Source organism: Eubalaena glacialis, chromosome 18, assembly GCF_028564815.1.
Source record: "Eubalaena glacialis isolate mEubGla1 chromosome 18, mEubGla1.1.hap2.+ XY, whole genome shotgun sequence".
Lineage (NCBI taxonomy): Eukaryota > Metazoa > Chordata > Mammalia > Artiodactyla > Balaenidae > Eubalaena > Eubalaena glacialis.
The window spans coordinates 66,066,372-66,087,881 of record NC_083733.1 but is presented as its reverse complement, the minus strand read 5'-3'; the positions used below and the strand labels follow the sequence as shown (position 1 = coordinate 66,087,881).

At 53.5% G+C, this 21,510-nt stretch overlaps 1 protein-coding gene across 1 annotated transcript; it reads right to left on the bottom strand.

Moving 5' to 3' along the window:
• Positions 1-1,168: 1,168 nt before the first annotated feature.
• Positions 1,169-19,005, bottom strand: PRKCG (protein kinase C gamma). The gene is made up of 18 exons (XM_061173796.1): positions 18,836-19,005; positions 18,394-18,425; positions 17,283-17,365; positions 13,015-13,126; positions 12,734-12,865; positions 11,991-12,147; positions 11,196-11,330; positions 10,814-10,901; positions 10,513-10,542; positions 8,420-8,572; positions 7,903-8,091; positions 6,477-6,568; positions 6,323-6,385; positions 6,080-6,218; positions 4,258-4,338; positions 3,051-3,158; positions 1,521-1,661; positions 1,169-1,425 (listed from the first exon to the last, which is right to left on the bottom strand). Exons 1-18 carry the CDS (start codon positions 19,003-19,005, stop codon positions 1,237-1,239), a joined length of 2,094 nt encoding a protein of 697 aa, XP_061029779.1. The 3' UTR covers positions 1,169-1,236.
• Positions 19,006-21,510: the final 2,505 nt, after the last annotated feature.

Below are 21,510 nucleotides of genomic sequence, written 5' to 3'. Positions count from 1 at the left end.
CTGATTCTTAAGCTCACGGGTTTCTCTGTCTTGGGGGTCTCTCAATAGCAGGCTTGCCTTTCATCCTCCCTCTTAGGACTTCCCAGTCGCTGGGTCTCAGTGTGCCAGTGTGTGAGCTTTATTGCTCTGGGCGAATATGTGCGCGCTTGTCTTTGTGCCCGGGATCTCTACCTGACACGCTCAGTGGTCTATGAGTACACCGCTGCCTCTTCCTGCACGTGTCCACTTTGATCCTCTCTATGGCACTCTGTGTGTAGCTCGCTCGCGCTCGCGCTCTCTCTCTCTCTGCTTTCTCCAGGTCTCTGTTCTTTACTCTCATGCTGTGGGCATCATCTCTCACTTGATGGGTCTCTGCGTTTTCCCCCTGTCTCTGCAGACCCCTCCTCAGCCTCTGTCTCTCTCTCTTTGTTTCTATGTACAGTCGTTTTCCCACCTGCACACCCCCTTCATTCTCCAAGCTTAGAAGAAAACATCCAAACACTTCAGCATCAGCATCCCAAATTTATTCTCCAGCAGCTGTGGCAGGGTGGGAGAGGCAGAGGATTGGGGGTGGGGAGAGTCCCCGAGAGTGGCAGGCACTGGGGTAGGGGTAGGGTTCCGAGCAGGACTGGAGCAGCCATGCAGTGGTGGGTTTAGGATGGGGAGTCTAGGACAAAAGCTGAATGAGAACAGCTGGGGAGAGGATCCTCCATACATCCCAGGAATCCCCAGAGTGTAGAAGAGGGGCACTGGAGCACAGAGGCACAGCTTCCCACTTACTCCACAATGGAGTGGAGGTAGGTGGGGCCTCGGAGGTGGGGGGTTGTTCTGAAATCCCAGTCTGAAACAGCCCGCCCCATGACACTATTTCCCAGAAATAAGAAAGAAGAAGAAGAAGAAGAGGCATAGATTCTACCAAGATGGAGTCTAGAACTCCTTGGAGTTGGGATGGTGTTGGTGGTTCTGTAACTTGGTGGAGCGCAATCCAGAACACTGAGGCAGGTCAGAATCTAGGGCTCAGCGCAGCAGAATCTAGAACACGGCAAGACTCCAGAGATTGTATGGAGTTTAGAATGCCAGGAAATTTTGGGAGGGGCATCTGGAACCCGGGGCAGGGAGGGGGACGGCAGAGGCCAGAATGTTGGGGCGCAAGATCTAGAATTGGGGAGGGGGTGGTGAAGTGGGGGGCGCGTGGGGTAAGGGTAAGGCTGGCGCGGCGGAGGGAGCCATGGGGACACCTAGTGGCGGCAGGTGAGATTACATGACTGGCACAGGTGCTGGGCTGATGGGGCTGCGGGCATCCGGGTGCACGAAATCCGGGTTGACATAGGTGAAGCCTTGGAATTCGGCTTGGTCGATGCTGGCCAGAACTAGGCGGTCTGGGGGAGTCAACGCTGGCGCCGCCCGCGTGAAGAACTTGTCGAAGTTTTCGCCGCTGCGGCCACACTGTGGGAAACACCGGGAGGGAAACATGAAGTACTGGAGCTCATGGATATTCCACCCTCTAGGGGCCAAGATTTTGTTCCCAGAAGGTGACTGACCGGGCGGGGCCTGAAAGGAGGCGCGATCTCTAATCGTTCCAGCCGTTCCCAGTCGATCCAGCGGAAAAAGCCATGAGCTCGGATGGTGGGTTCTCCATCCGGCCCCGAGCCCAGGCGCTTTGCTGGGTGCTTGGTTAGGAACTGCAGGAAACACAGAGAGAGACGGACAGACAGACAGAGTCCCGGACAGGGAGGCCCAGAGAACGACAGAGAGAGAGGAAGACAAGGAAGGAGGAACAGAGAGACAAGCATAGAGATCCAGAAAGAGCAGAATGCGGGGGGGGGGGGGGCGGGGGGGGGAGATGGGACAGAGATGGGGGGAGGGAGTGGAAAAAAGGAAGAGAGAAAGAGGAAGAGGGGGAACAAATGAGATGGGGTAGATGAAACCCAGATCCAGAGACCCAGGGAGAGACAAAGAAGCAAAATTAGGGTGTGAGGGTATGAGGGGTGGAGAAACCCAGAAAGAGAGGAAGGGGAAACAGAAAGAATCCCAGATGGGGGATGGAGGCAGAGAGGGAAAGAGGGAAAGTGTCAGAGAGGGAGAAGGGGGGAGAGAGAGGAGATTGAAGACCCAGAGAAAATGGGGAATCCAGAGAGAGGGGGAGACTCAGAGGGAGGACAGATACCCAGAGAAGGTAAGAGACAAGCAGGGGCAGGGGTGGGGGAGACAAAGGTCCAGAAGGAGAAGAGGATGGAGACCAAGGAGACAAACGCCCAGAGAGAGGGATGAAGACCCCATATGAGGGCGGAGACTCAGAGAAAGGGGAAGACAGAGACCCAGAAAAGGAAGAGGAGAGAGACCAAGAAAGAGAAGGATAGAGATCCAGTGTGTGTGTGTGTGTGTGTGTGTGTGTGTGTGTGTGTATGTGAAGGGGGTGAGAAGGTAATAGAGACCCAGAGAGAGGAGAACAAAGATGCAAAAGGTGGGCAGAGATTCCCGAAGGACACAGAAAAAAAGGTAGCAACACAGAAAGCCCCATGATACGTAGATGGAGGCAGAGGGATGAGACAGAAGCCCAGAGAGAGATAGTCAGAGAGACATGGAGACGGGAGCTAGAAGCAGAAATGTCCTAACATCTGTGGAACAGCTGCTGTAGGCTAGGCTCTTCCTCCTGCCTTAACTCCACAACCCCAGAGGGGGAGACGGAGTTTCCTAGAGTTTTGGTGAATTGCCCAACCGAGATCCCGCAGGAAGAAAAGTGGCAGGAGTTAGGTTCACCTGACGCAGCCAGTTCTGGAGAGGCGGGCCTTGGCCTTCCAGCACTTCCTGCCATGAGCTGGGGAGAGGGGCTAGCACAGGAGGACAGGACAGAGGCCATCCTTGGACTGCAGGTGGCAGCAGGGCAGTATGTTATTGTTCTAACAAAATCTCTGTATTATATAAATTTTTTCAGCAGACGGGAGTAAAGCAACTTGAGGAACGGGAGCCTTTTCCTAAGGTGCACGTAGACAGTGTGTGGGCAGCCCTGGACAGCAGCAGTGGGGCATGTGGCTTATGGGTCTGGAGAATCTGGGAGTTAGGTCTCTCACCCCCTTGCAGATGGCCACAGCTTCCCGGGAAAGCGACTTGGGGTAGGTGACAGTTTGTTCCATGATGGCCTGGAACAGTTCCTCCTCGTCCTCCCCATCAAAAGGGGGCTAAGGAAGTAGAGGGGATAGTCAGAGACTTGACAAACTACCTGACCGCACCTTCCACACCCTCACTGCCCACCATGACCACAGCCCACCCCTGGGCCCCCAAATTCCTAGGGAAAAATCTGACCAAACCGCAAAAGCTGTATCTTTCTCACTTTCAGACTCTGTTGTTTTCTATCTCAGATGCTTCAGCTCTCTGCACCTCTTTGCAGGTCTGTCTCTCTTTCTCTGCTATGTAAATTGGCAGGGTATTATTTAGGCAATGTGTCATTTAAATAGAAGAGAGAAAAACTGCAGGAAAAGCTGTAAAAGCATTCTCACGGTTGGATGAGTGGCCTCCAGTCTTCTGGGATTAGCAAAAGCAGCACCCAGGCAAAGATTCTTAATGTGAGGTCTAGGGAGCCTGTTTGCACCATTGTGGGGGCCCATGAATTTGAATGGGAAAAAACATGCATCTTTATTCTTTAAAATCTAAAACTGAAATTCAGCATTCATGGCAATTATAGGAAACAAACCCGATTAGTCGTAACTGTGACTTCGTCACCGATAGAAATCACAGATACTTTCTTAGCACGTAAGAGTTGCAAATATCTCAAAAAATCAGTCATCTCTACTTCAAAATTACTGGTAGACCTTCCTATTTACTTCCTATTCCTGTGAGATATTACCATTTAATTCATTAGTAGGATATCACATATAGGTCCATATTCTAATATGTTTAGACAACCGTACGCATTTAAGTTAAATTTATTTAGTTGGTTACTCAATTAAACCTTTAACATTCTGATAACCATATTTCAATATGATTGGCTTCTTTTGTAATGTTATTATCTTACTTCATGCATTTAAAAACATTGTTCTGAGAAGGGGGTCCGTGACACAAGAAAGGTGAGGAACCCCTAGCCTGTGGGAAGATAATGCTTCAGGACCACGGAGAGCACTCTCCTGTCTGGCTGCCCTTCCCCACAGCTTAGCACACCTCATTAGCCTATAGACAGACATCCCTTCCTGACCTGCTCCTCCTGAGATAATGGCCATCTAACAGGTGGCACCCCATCCGTGTTGCCTTTAGTCAAACCAGCCTCTCCCCACCTTCCCTTACCTGCCCCGCCAACATCTCATACAGCAGGACCCCAAAGGACCACCAGTCGACAGACTTCCCATAGGGCTGGTAGGCAATGATCTAGCAGGGGAGGAAGGAAGGCAAGGGATTATGATTCGTGATTTAAGAAACCTAGGACCCCTCTGGCTTCACCGCCTGGGAACCCTACCCACTTTAAATGTTTTCAGCACAAACTTTTCCCATTCAGAACACTTTGGCTCCATCCTCTGGAAAATTTGGGAAACAAACTCTACCTACTTGGAACATTCCTTTGGTCCCAAATATAAAGACTATCTAAAGACCAAGTCGCAAGTTCCACCCATCCAGAATATCTAGGTAACTGGACTCTCTCCTTACAATATCAGGTGCATAGGGCAGAATTTCAGAGACCAGAGAGTCTTAAATCTGGACACATGTCAGATTCTTCTAGGGGACTGTTTTTTGTTGTTTTTTTAAAAATAAAATTAATTAATTAATTAATTTTGGCTGCGTTGGGTCTTTGTTGCTGCGTGCGGGCTTTCTCTAGTGGTGACGAGCGGGAGCTCCTCTTCGTTGCGGTGCACGGGCTTCTCACTGTGGTGGCTTCTCTCGTTGTGCAGCACGGGCTCTAGGCGCGTGGGCTTCAGTAGCTGTGGCACGTGGGCTCAGTAGTTGTGGCTCGCGGGCTCTAGAGCACAGGCTCAGTAGTTGTGGTGCACGGGCTTAGCTGCTCCGCGGCATGAGGGACCTTCCCGGACCAGGGCTCGAACCCGTGTCCCCTGCATTGGCAGGCGGATTCTTTTTTTTTTTTTTTTGGCTGTGTTGGGTCTTCGTTGCTGCGCACGAGCTTTCTCTAGTTGCGACGAGTGGGGGCTACTCTTCCTTGCAGTGCGCGGGCTTCTCATTGCGGTGGCCTCTCCCGTTGCAGAGCACGGGCTCTAAGGCGTGTGAGCTTCAGTAGTTGTGGCACATGGGCTCTAGAGCGCAGGCGCAGTAGTTGTGGTGCACGGGCTTAGTTGCTCCGTGACATGTGGGATCTTCCCAGACCAGGGCTCGAACCCATGTCCCCTGCACTGGCAGGCGGATTCTTACCCACTGCACCACCAGGGAAGCCCTGGCAGGTGGATTATTAACCACTGCGCCAGCAGGGAAGCCCTAAGGGACTGTTTAAAGAGAGGTGTTCCCAGCCCTGAAGAATTCCAGCCACAATAGGCCAGAGTCAGAGGCAGGAAGATGTGTGTATTTTTCAAAATCTCCCCAGGTGATTCTGATTACCAGCTATGTTTTGAAACCACTGGCACTGGTTACTTGGGCACTATAATGGAATCACCAGGAAAGATCAAGGAGGGCACCACCAACCCCACCTCCTCCATCAAGTGAGAAGTCAGGACGTGCTCTCAGTCTACTTACATACAGTCAGATCATTAGCTTCACCCCCCCTAACAAAATCAGAGCATACTCTGCCCACTTGAAATATTCAGGGGACACCCTCTACATGCCTAATGTTCTAGGCGGATGGGGCCCACCCACTCAGAGTACACTGGAAATCATCTCCACCTTCTTAGAACAGGCCAGTAACAGGCCCTGTTCTCCTGGAATCCCTAGAGCTGGTCCTGCTCTTTTAGAACATTCACCCACAGGTCCCCCCACTTTGCCTATTTAGAGACTCAGCTCCACCCACTTACAATGCTCCGTACGAGCCTCTCCGCGCTGCTTGCTGTTGGAACACCCACGACTCATGGAAAGACCCCAGGGTCAAGTCCTCATGCTCTGAATACTAGACGCCCAGCCAGAGCTGCTCCGTGAATTTGGAGAGCACCCAGAGGGGCGGAGGTAGGATTACCTCGGGGGCTATGTAGTCCGGGGTCCCACAGAAGGTGCGGGTTGTGGTCCCGGGGAAGACGTTCTCCTTGCACATGCCAAAGTCAGTGATTTTGATGTGTCCTTCAGCATCCAGCATCACGTTGTCCAGTTTCAGGTCCCTGGGGGTGGGAAGGGCACAGTTCAACGGGCTGGAGCCTTAAGTTCAAGTTCCTTCTCTTCTGGGGGTCTGATTCCCTCCCCTGAAAGGCCTGGGACTGCTCACCGATAGACGATGCCCTGATTGTGAAGGAAGAAGAGGCCGATGGCGATTTCTGCTGCGTAGAACCTGGAGGTGGAGGTGGGGAGTCAGAAGGCCAGAGACTGGAGCCCACTCCCTTCCACCTTCCCTCTACCCTCCTCTCTTGGCCAAGACTCACGCTGCATGGGGCTCCTTAAACTTGCCCAAGTGCTGAATGTGGTACATCAAGTCGCCCCCAGTGACATACTCCATCACAAAATACAGGCGATCCTGGGGAGGAGTGCACGGGACTTAGAGGCAAGGACACGCCCACCAGGGGTTGGAAACGTCCATTCCTGCCCACCTGAGACAAAGGCTCTGGATCCACCCAATCAGAAATCCAGAGCAACTGTCTGTGCCCACGGGGAGGCCCCGAAGATTCTCAACCGGCCACTGCAAAATCTCCACCCACCCCATCCCCTGTTACTCCGAACTGTCAGGTGTTCCGGTCCTCCATTCTCGGAATTTAAGATTGAGGCCCACCATTTGCTTGAAATTCCAGGGATACTGAAACCTCTTTCCATATCCACTCACATGCATATGCAATCATGGCCACCTGTTAGGAACCACAGTTGTTCGGGCCTCACTAACAAATGATAGTAATTTTTAATTTATTTTATTTTTATTTTTTTGGCCGTGCCGTGCCACTTGCAGGATCTTGGCTCCCCGACCAGGGATTGAACCTGGGCCCCCTGCAGTGGAAGCATGGAGTCCTAACCACTGGACCGCCAGGGAATTCCCGATACAGTACTAATTTTTAAAAAACTCCAGGAAGGGGACTTCCCTGGTGGCACAGTGGTTAAGAATCAGCCTGCCAATGCAGGGGACACGGGTTCGAGCCCTGGTCCGGGAAGATCCCACATGCCGTGGAGCAACTAAACCTGTGTGCCACAACTGCTGAAGCCCGCGTGCCTAGAGCCCGTGCTCCGCAACAAGAGAAGCCACCGTGATGAGAAGCCCGCGCACCGCAACGAAGAGTAGCCCCCGCTCGCGGCAACTAGAGAAAGCCCATGTGCAGCAATGAAGACCCAATGCAGCCAAAAATAAATAAATAAATGAATAAAAATTTAAACAAAACAAAACAAAACCTCCAGGAAGCTGGCTACGCCCACTCAGAGCTCTTGGAAGTAGAGTCACGCTCTCTCTAACCCCTGACAGTTCTGACTCGTCCCATTCCACAGCCTTCGGGAAACACCCTGTTTCTGACGAGTCCTGAACTCAGAATCCAAGAGTGACAACCCCATCACTCAGAGCCCACTTGTAGGCATACTCACTTAGAAGACATTCTCCACGCATTCTTTTACTCCAGAAGCCCTTACTCAAAAAACACCCACTCAAGACCTAGGGGATTCAGGCCACTCCCACGCAGGATCCTAGCCTTGTGGCCACGCCCTCCAGGGCACCTGCATTCTGGCCACGCCCACTGAGGAGCCGGCCACACCCAATCAGAGTTCACAGGGTTCTTCCGCCTTGCCAAAAACTCAGAATCTCAAAGCAAATGCTTGATCCATCCAGTGGGGATGAGGCAGGGCTCCTGAGCCGGCCTCTGCCGCCTCCTTTCTTACCGGGGTCTGGAAAGTGGAGTGAAGCTGGGTGAGAAAGTGGGGCCGGCCTCCGGGGCCTCGACCCCCCAGGGCCAACACGCGTTTCTCCACCAGGGTGCAGTCCACGTCGTCATCCTGGACAATCACGTCTTTCTTCAGGATCTTGATGGCATAGAGCTCATCGGAGCCCCTGCGCTCAGCCAGCATCACCTAGGGGCAGAGGCGGGAAAGGCCCAGTCCTTCTTGGGAACCCAGAGGTGCGGGTCCCTACCCCTCCCTTTCAAGGACACAAACAAACGGAGTCCCAGGTCCTCCCTCTCCCTCTCAGGGGACCAGGTGCCCTGCCTTTGCCAACTACTCCCTCAGAGAAAGTATCCACATCTTTATGCCTCTCCTCTCCAGGAACTCAAGAGGCCCCATCAAACTCTCTTTGGGGACTCAGTAGCCTAGTTCCCTCCCCCCTGCACTTCATCTCTAAGAAACCTGAGCCCCACCCCCAGACGTTCTTCCCCTTCTCCCAGAGCCCCAGGAATCCAACCTTCCCAAAACTGCCTTTTCCTAGAACCATGAGGAAGCTGAAGTCAGAGATGTGCAGACGTCCAGGGCTTGCCCCGAAGAAACAGCGCTTGGAGTCGGTGGGACTAGGGGATGGGGAGGGGATGGGAGAGGAAGAAGGACCCATCCGCACCCTCTGTGAGAAAGGGGAGAGATCCGAAGCTAGTCAGACCCCAGAAGGGGATAAGGAAGTGCCCCTCAGAGAGACAGCACCCAAGAACGAAAGGGACGGGGAGAGATGGAAAGATGGAGAGAGAAAAAAAGTTGTCTCCACCCCCCTCTTTGGCTTAAGAGCTTTCTCTGATTTCCCATAGCCTGGAGGGTTTATTATTCAACTAGCACTTAGATAGCTTACTATATGCCATTGATCCTCCAGGAGACCCTTGTCACCCACCCCACCCCCCATTTTAGAGGAGATGGCACAGAGACGTTAAGTAACTTGCCCGAAGTCACACAGCAGGCTAAAAAGCAGAGCCAGAAATCAAAGTCCATTAAAGTCAGAGACTGTGTCTCCCTCCTGCTTTCTGTTTTTCTACCATCACCCAGCACATGACTTGGGTCTCAGCAGGAGTGTGTTGAGTGGATGAAGGTCTCAGCAGATGAGTGCTGAATGCACGTCCCGTTGTTCTATGTTCAGAGCACACCCAGAATCTGAACACCTTTACCATCATTGTCCCCCGGGCGAAGCCACTGGCAACTCCCCTCTGGGCCTTCACAGTAGCCTTCTTCCTCCTTCCACCATCTGTTCTTGACACAGAGGCAGTCATCTTGTCCAAATAGAAATCATCTCAGGCCACCTCCAATGCCCTCCCATCTCACTTGGTTTAAAAGCCAAAATCCTTCCAATAAATGACGAGGCTACCCCCACCCCTTCCCTCTCTGACTCCATCTCCTACTTCTTCCCACCCTCATCCCTCATCCCTCCCTCTGCTCCAGCCTCACTGCTGGTCTGGGCCCACCTCAGGGCCTTTGCACGTGATCTTCCCTCCACCTGGAAGGCTCTCCACTATCCTCACGGCTCACTATTTCATCTCCTTTATGTCTTTGCCCAAAGGTCACTTTCTCAGTGAAGGCTTCTCTGCTTATTGCTATTAAAATCTCAAAAAACAGCACTCCCTATCCTCTTTAGCATTTATTTTTCTCCATAATCACACATCACCTTCTGACATAGGATCATTCACTCCTTTATTTTGTTGAATGCCTTCCTCCAAGTGTAAGCCCCATGAGGGCAGGAGGTTGTCTCTCTCTCTCTCTCTCTCTCTCTCTCTCTTGTTGTTTTCTGCTATATCCCCAGTGATTAGAACCATGCCTTGCACACAGAGGGCTCAACAAAATGTTTTTTGAAAGAATAAATGGGAGAGAGAGAGAGAGCGAGCGCATTATTCCTTCCTTGGCCTGGAAATCTCGTCTCCCTGTCCTTTGCCTGGGGAATCCTGCACTTCCTGTCTACGAACTTTTCTCTGACTCACCCAGGTCCTGCCAGAGGCTTAGGACTCCCTAGTGCCTGAGGCCATCTCCATGATCAAACACATTCCTTCTCTATCTGTAACTTTCTCCTATATTGAAAGAGGAGCTCCCCAGGGAATGGCCTGATTCTACTCCCAGAATAGGGTTTGGTTTACATAAAACCTCAGGAAATAGGTGTTCAGTAAGTCAAAAAACCAATGCAGGAGAGAAAGGTACAGTGATAAATAGGCAGAAAAACTCAAGGAGCAATTCAGGTGTCACCTCCTTAGGGAAGTCCTCCCTGACCACCTCCACCCCAAGCCCCTGGCCCCAGGCTGGGGTTAGTGCCTCCTCTATGCTTCTTTGTTCCCCGGGCTACCTCTAATTTAGCACATCATCCTGGAATCTGAGTATTTGTGACTGTGTCCCTACCTTGGGGAGTTGCCTGAGGGTCAGATTTGGCTCTGGAGAGCTAGGGTTACTCAGCAAGCGCAAGACCTGCCACCAAGTATGTGCTCAGCCCATGTGTGTGGAAATGAAGACAGATGTTGGAGGAGAGAGAGGTGGGGGGACAGATACAGACCACAGGAAAGGAAGCTGTCTCCATTCCAGGCCTCCAGCTCTGCTCACCTCGTACAGTTCCAAGGGGTAGTTACAGGCCTGGGGGAGAAGAAAGCCACAGTCAGAGCCCCCAGAGAGGTAGGAGATTGCCCTAAAGCAGGGGATGGGGTTCCCAGACCCCCAAGCCAGGGGGATGGACAGGAACTCTAATTCCCAGCAGTGCCCTAGAAGAGCAGAAAGAACTCCAGGGTTTTCTGGGAATTTTAGTCCCAGGGCCAGTGGGCAACCAGCGATGGAGTTTGGGAAAGGCCAGCTCTGAACTGTGGGTGACTGGGCTGGGCTCCTTGAGGGGAAGCCGGGGTCTGGGTACCTCAAACTTCTGGAGGAGGCTGCAGTTGTCAGCATCAGCCACTGGCACATTGTAATATTCGCCCTCCTCCTGGTTCAGTAACTTGTACCTGACAGACAGACGGAGACCAGAGCGGGGCAGGAGTAGGGGAGACGGATGGGGGGGGGGCACCCGCGGGAGAGGCAGAGACATCAGAAGGGGGGAAGAGACAGAGAGACAGAGATGGAGAGAGAACGAGTGAGATAAGGAGAGAGGGGCGGGGGGGAAAGAGATAAAGAAGCACAGGGAGGTAGAAAAGATAGTGCCCTAGAGGAGAGAGAACACCCACGGAAGTTGATGCAGATGCCGGGGGCCCCGCCCCGCCCCCAGCCCCGCCCGGCCCCGCCCCCGGCCCCGCCCTCACCAGCCGTCCACGGGAACCTTGAGCAGCTCCGAGACGCCAAAGGACATGGCACCCATGAAGTCGTTGCGGGAAGTCCGGTCCCAGTCCCACACCTCCACGCTGAGCCGGCGCTCCACGTCCCCCGGCTTCAGGTTGCTGCGGGAAGGGGGTGGCGCAGTGAGGGGCCCAGCTCTTGACTGCCCACCTTTCCACCCTGGGGAAGAGCAGGCAAACCCGGTGAGCCGGGGCCTGTTTCCTGCTCTGTAAAGTGTTTTGCCACCCCAGGTCCTCCCGAAGAGCGTCTCTCTCCCTGTCTGGGCCCTAAGTAAACCTAGACAGCTCTCTCAGTCTCCCTCCCCCCCTGGCTCTTCCCCATCTCTGTCTCCTGGCCTTTCTCTCCAGCCCTCTCCTTTTCACGGGGCCCCTCTCCTCCCTCCAGATCTGTCCGTCTGTCTTTCTGTCAGTTGGCTTCTCTTTCCCTCCCTGCCACCCACCCATCGCCGCCATTCCTTCTGTGTCTCTCCTTGGGTTTATGTGTCTTCTTCTGAGTCTCAGGGTCTATCTCCCTCTCGGATCCCTGTCTCATTCTAAAGTGGTGAGCTTTGATGGAGATTAAACACACAGATGTCTGTCTCTCGCCTTCTGTATCTCCATCCCTCTCCCTCAACCACTTCATTTTCTTCTCCCACCACCTTCTTCTGCCCTTTTTGGGATTCCCCCAATCCTAACACCTACTCTCTGGGGTGTTCTGGGCCACCAGGACCCTCAGATCATTCTCTATCAGTCATTACAGCCTCCCCTGCACCCGAGGCTCACAACACAAAGGTCTCGTTCCACACAGGGTTTAGCGTGGCTTTCACCGTCCGGGTCTTCTGTTTTGTCAAATTCCGAGGATCTGGGATGAGCTTCAGTTTCACATAGGGATCAGACAGACCATTGGGGTCCATTGGGATGAGGTTACGGGCCTCGCCAACTGAGCGGGGAGGGGAAGGAGGGTAGATGGGGTTAGAGATCCAGGAAGAAACCCCCGAGCCTTCCCCCAGCCAGCAATCAAGAATTCCAATCTCTCAGCATCCTCTCTCAAGACCCAGGTGTTTTTGATCTTTTACTTCTCCAGTGCCCAGAAGACAGGGCATGAAGCCCTTTCCCCAGCCAGTGACCCAGAAATCAAACCCAAAGCCCCTGGCTCCATTAGGACCCCGGAGTCGGGACCCTGGCCATATCACCACTAGTAAACCCGAACCTTCTTTGGAACCAGCTCTTCTCTCATTCCCCACCCCCCACCCCTCCACCCGCAGGACCTTGATGCCCAGAACAGCCATTAAGAGGCGCTGAAAGTCGCCAGAGGCGTGGCTGGAGAAGGGGCCTCGAGCTAGAAGGGGCGCGGCCGAGTGGTGTTCAGCTTTTGCAGGTGGGGTCAGGAGTGTGGGTGCGACCTTCGTGAGGGGCGTGGCCTTTCTGAGTCGGGGGGAGGGGCGGGGTGGGCAGCTCAGGTGAATTCAGTCGGTTCCTCACGCTCCGGTAAAGGGGCGGGGCCAGGCGAGGGGGCGGGGTCTCACCCGTGACGTGGATCTCATCCGAAGTGGGAGCCCGGATTTCCAGCTGCAGGCGGCCGCGGCGCTCCGTGTGGTCCACACCGCACAGAGAGGGCACGCTGCGCACGCAGCGCCGGTGCACGTTCATCTCGCAGCCTGGGGGGACAGAACTGAGGGTAGCACTTCAGGTCCCGCCCTTAGCCCCAGACACCATTCCCCAGCATTTACCGGAAACCCAGACACTGCACTTTTGCAGGGGCCCCGGAAGCGCCAAGTTCTGGCGGGCGCAGCAAGCGTAGACTCACAGGAGCACTTCATGCCCTGGTGCACCAGCCCGTAAAGGAGGGAGCCACAGTGGTCGCAGAAGGTGGGGCTGCTGTAGCTGTGCAGACGGAACTTGTGCTTGCTCCGGGGATCCTGGGGGCAGGGAGGAGCCGGTCAGAAGGGGTGTGCAGGGCGCACTAAAAGAACATCCCTCTGAACTCTTTCTCTTCCGCCTTGCTCTCCCAGTCTTCCTGCTTCTCCACCTCACTCACAGTCACTCTACAATATTTACTGAGCACCTCCTGTGTGCCAGGCACGGTTCCTGGTGCCGGGACCCAGCCCTGAGCAAAACAAAGGAAAACTCCTGTCCCTGTGGACTTTACTTTCTAATGGAGGGAGAGAGAAAATAAACACGATATGTAAAATACATAGTATTACAGATGGTAATAGGTGCTCTGGACAAAAATGAAGTAGGGAAGGGGACTGTGAAATAGAGTGATCAGGGAAGGTTTCACTAACAAGGTGGCATTTGGGAAGAACCTGAAGGAAGTGGAGGCTTCCAAAGTCCCATAGTCCCTAATCCCCAACCTTCCACAAGCTGTTCTCCGAGGACTTGTGAGCCACCATGAACCTCAGATCATTCACTGTCAGCCTCTGTCAATGTCTACCCACTGATGATCTGCCTACTCTGAGCCCCCTGTGGGATGGAGAATATGACCTCTCAGTTTTAGGGACCCAGGCGTCCTAAATGAAAGGTTAAGTGTAAACAACGTAGCAGTGTCTGGCATGTTAAATGTGCTCAGTAGTTACTGCTGTCATTACTGCCATGGTTATTATTAGTGATTTTATTGCAGTCCCCACATACCCTTGGGTTTAATCAAGAGCTGGGCCATTTCCCAGCTGCGTGATTTCAGACAAGTGCCCAATTTTGAGTCTCAGCGCCCTCCTCTGCCCAGTGGAAATAAACAATGCATATCTTGAAGCGATGCTAAATGTCGAGTCCAATTAAGCATGAATTTAAGACACCAGTAAAAGCATTCCTCCTTCCACCCTCAGCAATGTTTGAGTGTTAAATAATCTGATATTTGCCTTTTTCTAAGAATGCATTGCAAGAAGTTATCCCTAGGGTGAAAATTCAGGACATTCTTGGGCTTTTACTTATTTTGCGGTTTAGTGGGGATTCTATTTTGAATTATACTTGGACGGAGGGAGGGTGTTGGCAGTTGCATGTGCTGGACCTCTAAAGATCTTCAGCTGACCCTAGCTCAAAGTGTTCCTGCCGCATGAAATGAGATGCTGTGGGTGAAAATTCCCAGCAGGGTACCTGACATAGAAGCTATTGCGATTATTCTCAAGGTGAAAGTAGCTATTAAAAAGGAGACAGTACTGGGGCTCCAGTTCGAAAGATTAGGGTCCAGATTTTTGACTCTGCCGACCACCCAGCTGTGTGGCCTCCCCCCCACACCACCCTTTTTAGAGACTCAGGTTTCCTCCCCATAAAATGGGGCCATGAGCCCTCCCTGAAAGGGTTCTTGTGAAGACTGAATGAAATCATGCTTGTCAAGCCCTGAGCATTTCTTAAGCCCTTGATCTGTGTTGCTGACAACAAGATTAAAAGCTTAGTGCTTCACAAAGAAAAGGAAAGCCAGAGTGATACAGAGGAAAGAACTTGTCCTCTGTTTCCTCATCTGTAATAGTAATAATTTTACAATGATAATAATTAAGTTTGTGTCTTGCTATGTACCAGGTGCTGTCCCAAGTATTTGACTCATTTAGTCCTTAAAACAGTCCCATAAGATGGGGGCACGGTTACCGTCCCCATTTTATAGACAAGGAACTCCAGAGGTGCAGAGAGGTAAACAAACTTTTGGAAGGTCACAGAACCAATACGCGGTGGAGGTGGGATTCAAGCCCAGGTGTCCTGGCCCAGGAGCCTCGGTCAGATGAGGACAGGAACAATACCTAACCTCATAAGCTGTTAAGCAGATTCAGTCCTATACTCTATACAAGACACCTGATGAGTGCACGCAATGAGCCCTGGATCAATCAGATGTAGTGTTTGTTGGTGGTGGAGGCAGGCAGGCGAGGCAGCCAATCATAACGTATATAGGTGCTTGTAGACAGTGGTGCTTGATATGTGTTCTCAGAAGTCACATCCTCTATGTAAACAATTTTCTTGACCTGACAAGCTGGCGAAATGCCTCATGGACTTCCGTGGTGCTCTCTCTCTCTCTCTCATTCTGCCTCTTTCTCCATCTGCTAATCATAAAACCATCTCCAGCCCTGTGTCAGACCCTGGGCTCTTATCCTGCCTGACTTCCCTGAACTGTCAAAACAAGCCTGGGGGGGGGGCGGTGCTTCTCGGGCTTCCCTGGTGGCGCAGTGGTTAAGAATCCGCCTGCCAATGCAGGGGACTCGGGTTCGAGCCCTGGTCCAGGAAGATCCCACATGCCATGCCGCGGAGCAACTAAGTCCGTGCACCACGACTACTGAGCCTGCGCTCTAGAGCCCGCGAGCCACAGCTACTGAGCCCACGTGCCACAACTACTGAAGCCCGTGTGCCTAGAGCCCGTGCTCCACAACAAGAGAAGCCACCGCAATGAGAAGCCTGTGCACCGCAACGAAGAGTAGCCCCCGCTCGCCGCAACTAGAGAAAGCCCGCGCGCAGCAACGAAGACCCAACGCAGCCAAAAATAAATAAATTGATTAAATAAATTTAAAAAAAAAACAAAACAAGACTGGGGGCATCTAGACTGATGCTGTCCCACATGGTAGCCCTAACCACAGGTGGCTATTTAAATGGAAATCAGTGGATAAACAACAAGGTCCTAATGTATAGCAAAGGGAACTATATTCAATATCCTGTGATAAACCATAATGGAAAAGAATATTAAAAAAGAATGTATATGTGTGTATAACTGAGTTACTTTGCTGTACAGCAAGAGATTGGCATAACATTGTAAATCGACTATACTTCAATAAAAAAAAAAATTGAAATCAATTCAAATTAAATGGGATTTAAATTTCTGTCCCTCGGCAGCTAGCTGTGGTGGCTGGCAGCTGGATGGCGAAGATACAGAACGCTTCCATCATTGCAGAAAGTTCTATTGGTCAACACTGGACGGTGAGCCTCATTATATAGAGGGGGAAACTGAGGCTCAGAGAGACGAGCCCCACAGCCAGAAAGAAAGTGAAGGAGGGATCAGGGGTAGGCATGCAAGGCGGACAGTTCTTGTAAGCCCCTGATGTTGGGGGGCGCGGGGAGGGAGAGAACGGTTGTGTGTATCTGTGTGAGCGCACATGGGGGATCTGTACATGCACATGTGTGTGTGCATACATGGGGGTCTAATATGCATATATATGTGTGTGTGTGTGTGTGTGTACGCAGGGGTCTGTGTATGCATATATATGTGTGTGTGTGCATACACGGGGGTCTAATATGCATATATATGTGTGTGTGTGTGTGTGTACGCAGGGGTCTGTGTATGCATATATATGTGTGTGTGTGTGTGTACGCAGGGGTCTGTGTATGCATATATATGTGTGTGTGTGCATACACGGGGGTCTAGTATGCATATATATGTGTGTGTGTGTGTGTGTGTGTACGCAGGAGTCTGTGTATGCATATATATGTGTGTGTGTGTGTACACGGGCAGGGTGTCTGAAAATGCACATGTGTGTGCATGTGTGTGACAGGATCTCTCTGGGCTTCCCTCTCTCAGCACCTCCTAAGCAGTTATCCTTATCTACCATTTTCTATTCTAGTTTCCCTTTCTGGGTATCTACCACCCTATCTCTCTGAGTTTCTCTGTCTCTGTCTCTCCCAGTCTTTCTGGGTCCCCTTTTCCTTCCTCCTGCGTCACTGTCTCTGTTCCATTGCTCTCACTCTCTCTGCCCCAATCTCTCTGTCTGGGTCTCTGTTTTTTTCTGCACCTCTGGGTTCTCTCTCTGTCTCATCTCAGGATCTCGGTGTTTGCATCGATTTCTCGTCTCTCTGTCTCTCTCTCTGTCCCTCAGCTCTCTATTTTTTAAATCTCTTGACTCCTGGATCACAGCCCACATCCGTGCTGAGGTCTCCTCACCCCACCTCCTCTTTGTCCCCCGCCTGGGTCCCCAGCCTGTCTTGGTCCCCTCTCATTCCCCCTTTCCAGGCCAAGGGCAGGGAATCTGGGCCAGACTAGCTCTCCCTATCTCTCCAGCCCCCCTCCCCTCCCAGCCTTAAAAATAGCAGGAGAAATTGGGACGGACGCCGAGGGGGTGAGGGCGCGGCACAGCCCGAGGAGGAAGAACCAGGTGTCTGGGCACTCACGTCTGTCTGGGGGCCCTTCCCAGCGCCTGGACACTCGAAGGTCACAAATTCGTGGCATCGTCGATGAACCACAAAGCTGCAGACTGAAGGTGAGAATCATAGAGACACAGAGACAGAGAGAGACCCCAATGGACAGTAAATCAGAAACAGAGGAGACCCAGACAGAAGGAAAACCAGGAGAGGAGGATCCCCATAGAGTCCAATACAGAGAAAATCAAAGAGACCTTGACAGAGAGACAGAAACAGAGACACTGGGAGACAGAAATTCAAAACGTGGACCCAAAGAAAGAAACAGAGATGCAGAGAATCACAGAGAGCCCAATGCATACCCACAGCCAAAGGGAGACAGAGACAGAGACACAGAGATAGAGAGACAGAGAGAGAGGCAAAGACAGAGAGAGGAAGACAGAGGAAGACAGAGAAAGACAGAAAGAGATGGAGACAGAGAGAGAAAACAGGATCCCATTGACACAGACCCACAGACAGCGATAAGAAAGCCAGGAGAGAGGCAGGCCAACTAGAAGAGAGGAAACACAGGGAGAGGTCCTCCAACAGAACAGAGAGCATCAACTTGGGCAGAAGTGAGTCTGGGGGCGCCGCTGTCGGCCCGCCCCCCTCCCTGACTCACTCGGTTCTCAGCAGTCGCAGCTGGTGCTTTAGGGCTCGGCCCCCTCTCCCGGCCCCCATAACTGCCGGCCCCACCCGGCCCCCACCCGCCCATCGGTGACCCCACCCGGCCGGCCCCTGCCTAGGACGGTGGTGTTGTCATGGCAACGGCAGCCTGGGGGGGGCTCTGACTTTGCATCTCCAGCCCCCCCTCCCTTCAGCTCCCCTTTTCCAAAAATCTCACTGTTCCCATGGCAACAGATTCTCCAAATATCTGTCCCCACCTGGAGCCGGCCGAGGGAGGGGCCCCCAGCACCACCTCCGCGTTGGCCCCGCCGTCAGAGCTCCCTCCCCACTGCAGGTTGTGTCTCTGCCACACCCCCCCGCCCCGGGCTCCCCCGCGCCTCTCTGGGGATCAGAGACACGTGTGTCAAGCAGCCTAGGCTGTGGGGCTCCAGCCTCCACCCTCCTGAGGGCCCCGGGAGTCCAGGTCCCCAGCTCTTACCTTGACATTGCAGGCCCTGTTTTCCAATCCCCCTGTAAGAGTCAAGGATCTGAGGTCAGTGCAGAAAAGGGTACCTGGACCTCTCACCTCTGCCAGTCATAGGAGGCCTGAGTCCTCCCATCCTCCTCCTGCAGGACCCAGGAATCTGAGCCCCAGCTGCCTCTCCTTTCCAGAACCCAGAAATTCTGGCCCCTCAGTCTCTCTTCTCTCAGACCCAGGAGCCCAGGGCCCCAGCCCCTTCCTTCAGACTCAGAAGTCCAGGGCCCCAGCCCCTCCTCTCTCTGACCCAGGAGTCCAGGCCCAGGCCCCTAGACCCCTCCTACCCTAGGGCCAGGAGCCAGGGCTGCAGCCCCCTCTTTCCTCATCACTGTGGGGTCTGGTGCGTCAGGGGTCTTTAGCCCTAGTCTCCTTATCCCTCAGGGCCCCAGCCCCCTTCCCTCACCATATGAAGTCAGTGCAGTGGCTGCAGAAGGTTGGCTGCTTGAAGAAGCGAGCGGTGAACTTGTGGCTCTTGACTTCGTGGACCACCTTCTGCCTCAGAGCCCCCTTTCTGCAAAACAGGGGCCGGGGTCCCCCCTCTGAATCGCCTCCGCCGGGGCCCAGGCCTGCCATGGCCCCAGGAACGTAGCAGGGACCAGGATCCTGCCTTTCTCGGGAAACAGGTGGAAGGGCAAGGAGCCGAAGGCTCGTAAGAGCAAAAGAGACGGCGGGAGATTCCGAGGTGGGAAGGAGAGGGGCGAGGCACCTCCGGGAGCGGAGCGCGCAGGGCAGGGAGCGGCACCCCGGGGCGCGCCGGCTCCGCCAGGGGGAGCGGGCGAGTGGGGCGGAGAGCCGAGGGCAAGGGCCCGGAGGAGCCGGAGGCACGGGCGGCGGCGGTGGTGGGAGCTCCAGCTCAGGCACCTGCTGAAATGTGGGAGCCCCGGGTGGGGGGAGGCGTTGCCATGACGACCGAGGGGCGGGGTTTCGGCTTAAAGGCGTCCCCCTCCTTGAGGCCTGGGACAAATGCCCTCCCCTCCAACACACACACACACACGTGCGCACACCCACGCCGCGGGCTGGCTGAAGTGAGGGGGCATCCTCCGAGCCGTGCCCTGCCCCCTCCCCAATCTGTCGCCCGGCCCCGTCTTCCTCCCCGACTAGGGTGCCTCGGTGAGTCCTGTTAGCCCACTGCAGCTCCTCTCCGATCTCTGTCTCTGATTGTGTCACTCTGTTTCATTGTACAAACTTTGTATTAGTGCTGGGGTCCAATGTTGAGCAGGGAGGCTTGGTGTCTCACTTTTTCTGATGCCACCCGAGTCTTGATTTCTCTCTCTAGGCTTCTGTGAATTTGTACTTCTAGGTCTCCCTCTGGGAGTGTTCATTTCCCTGGGTCTCTGTTCCTTTCCCTAGTCCTGGCGCTCTCTGTGTCTCTCTGGGTGGGTCTGGGTTCCTTTCCTTATCTCTGAGAATTTCTGTTTTTATTTTCCTGTTTTCTTCGCTGTGTATCTCCATTTATGTCTGTCACTCATCCTGTGACCCCCTCTGGGTCCTGGTGTGTCTCTCTCTTTCACTCCATGTCTGTCTCACTGTGAATCAGTCTCCCTCTGTCTCTCCCCATCTCATAAATTCTTGCATTTCTGTCTCCCTGAATCTCTTCCTCTCCCTGTCTCTTTGTCTCTCTGGCTCTGTGGATCTCTGTCTCTCCTTCCCTCCGTGTCTTTCTCTCTGAGAGTCAATCTCTGTCTCTCTCCCTGTCTCATTTTCTATGTCCTCTTCTATTTCCCTCGATTTCTCTCCCCTCCTCCCCGTGTCCGTGTCTTTGTAGATGCTTTTGTCTCTGTCTCTCTCCCTTCCTGTGTCTCTACGAATCTCGCTCTCCGTTCGTGCTTGCCTCTTCCTCCTTCTGTATCTCTCTGCGCCTGTCCCTCTCTCTGACCCACTCTCTGGCTCTGTCAATCTCTCTATCGCTGCGGGTCTCTCTCGGAATGTTTAAGTTGCTCTCTCTCCCTCTCCCTCTCCTTCTCCCCTCCCCAACTCTATCTTTGTCCCTTCCTCACCCACTCTATGTATCTCTCTGGCTCTGTGAATCCCTCTCGTCTCTGGGGTTCTCTCTCTCCCTCCACGTCTCTCAGTGATTCAATCTCTTTCCCCCGCTGGCTCTGGAATACTCTGTGCATCTCTGTCCGGGGATTGGGAGGGTCTCTCCGAACGTTGGCCCAGTCAGGTCTCCTCCTGTCTCTCCCCTCCGTCGCCCCACCTGAGCCTCTGCCTCTCTCTGGTCGCGCTCCGTCACCCCCCCAGCTCCCGAGCGCTTCCTAGTCCCGGCTCCACCGGTAGACCCGCTCTGTTGCCAAGGACAACCACGGCCCGCCCGAGGCTGCGGGGTGCAATGTATTCTGGGACTTGTAGTCTGGGCCTGCGGATCAGCTGTTCTCGCAGCGCGACCGAGAACTTTCTCTCCCGGCATGCCCCGCGAAGCGGGGTGGCCCGCTGCGGCGGAGCCTGGGGGCTCGGGCCGGCAGCCACATCTTCTCTGCGACTTTTGGGGGTCGGGGTCAAGCTTCTGGAAGCCGAAGGGGAGATAAGAGAATCCGAGTACTCTCCTAAACCCCAAAACATGGGGTCCACTGGCTTTCCGGCCACCTCCAGGCGTCCGCCGTACCCCAGGAGAGATGATAGGGGGCGGGGGTGGCCCCGAAAACTGACCTAGGAATCCCACAGCGCTCTATTCTAGTTCTGCTTGGGTTCTTTCCCGCATCGCCAGCGTATCACCCCAAGGTTCTACAGCTGTTCTGTCTGGTGCCTTCTAGAAGGGGTTTAAGCGTGGGATGGGGGAGGGGTGGGGGCGCGAGATGCCCTTCGACAAGGCAGGGATTGGTGTAGGTCAGAATTCTGGGATGGACACTGCAGACATCGAAAGGAGGATTTTCCTCACTAAAAAGATGTGCGCCTGCTCTAGTTAGCCCTTCCCCCTCTTCCAGCGGGACCCTTACCTCCCTTGCAATATATCTTGCCAATTGCTTTTGTGGGTGTAGATGCAGAAAGTGGGTTGCATGATCCTTGATTTTTCCCAGAGTCATGTGTTTATGTAGTTGTGATTGTCTTGGAGAAACCGACAAGATGACCTTCTGTGGGACA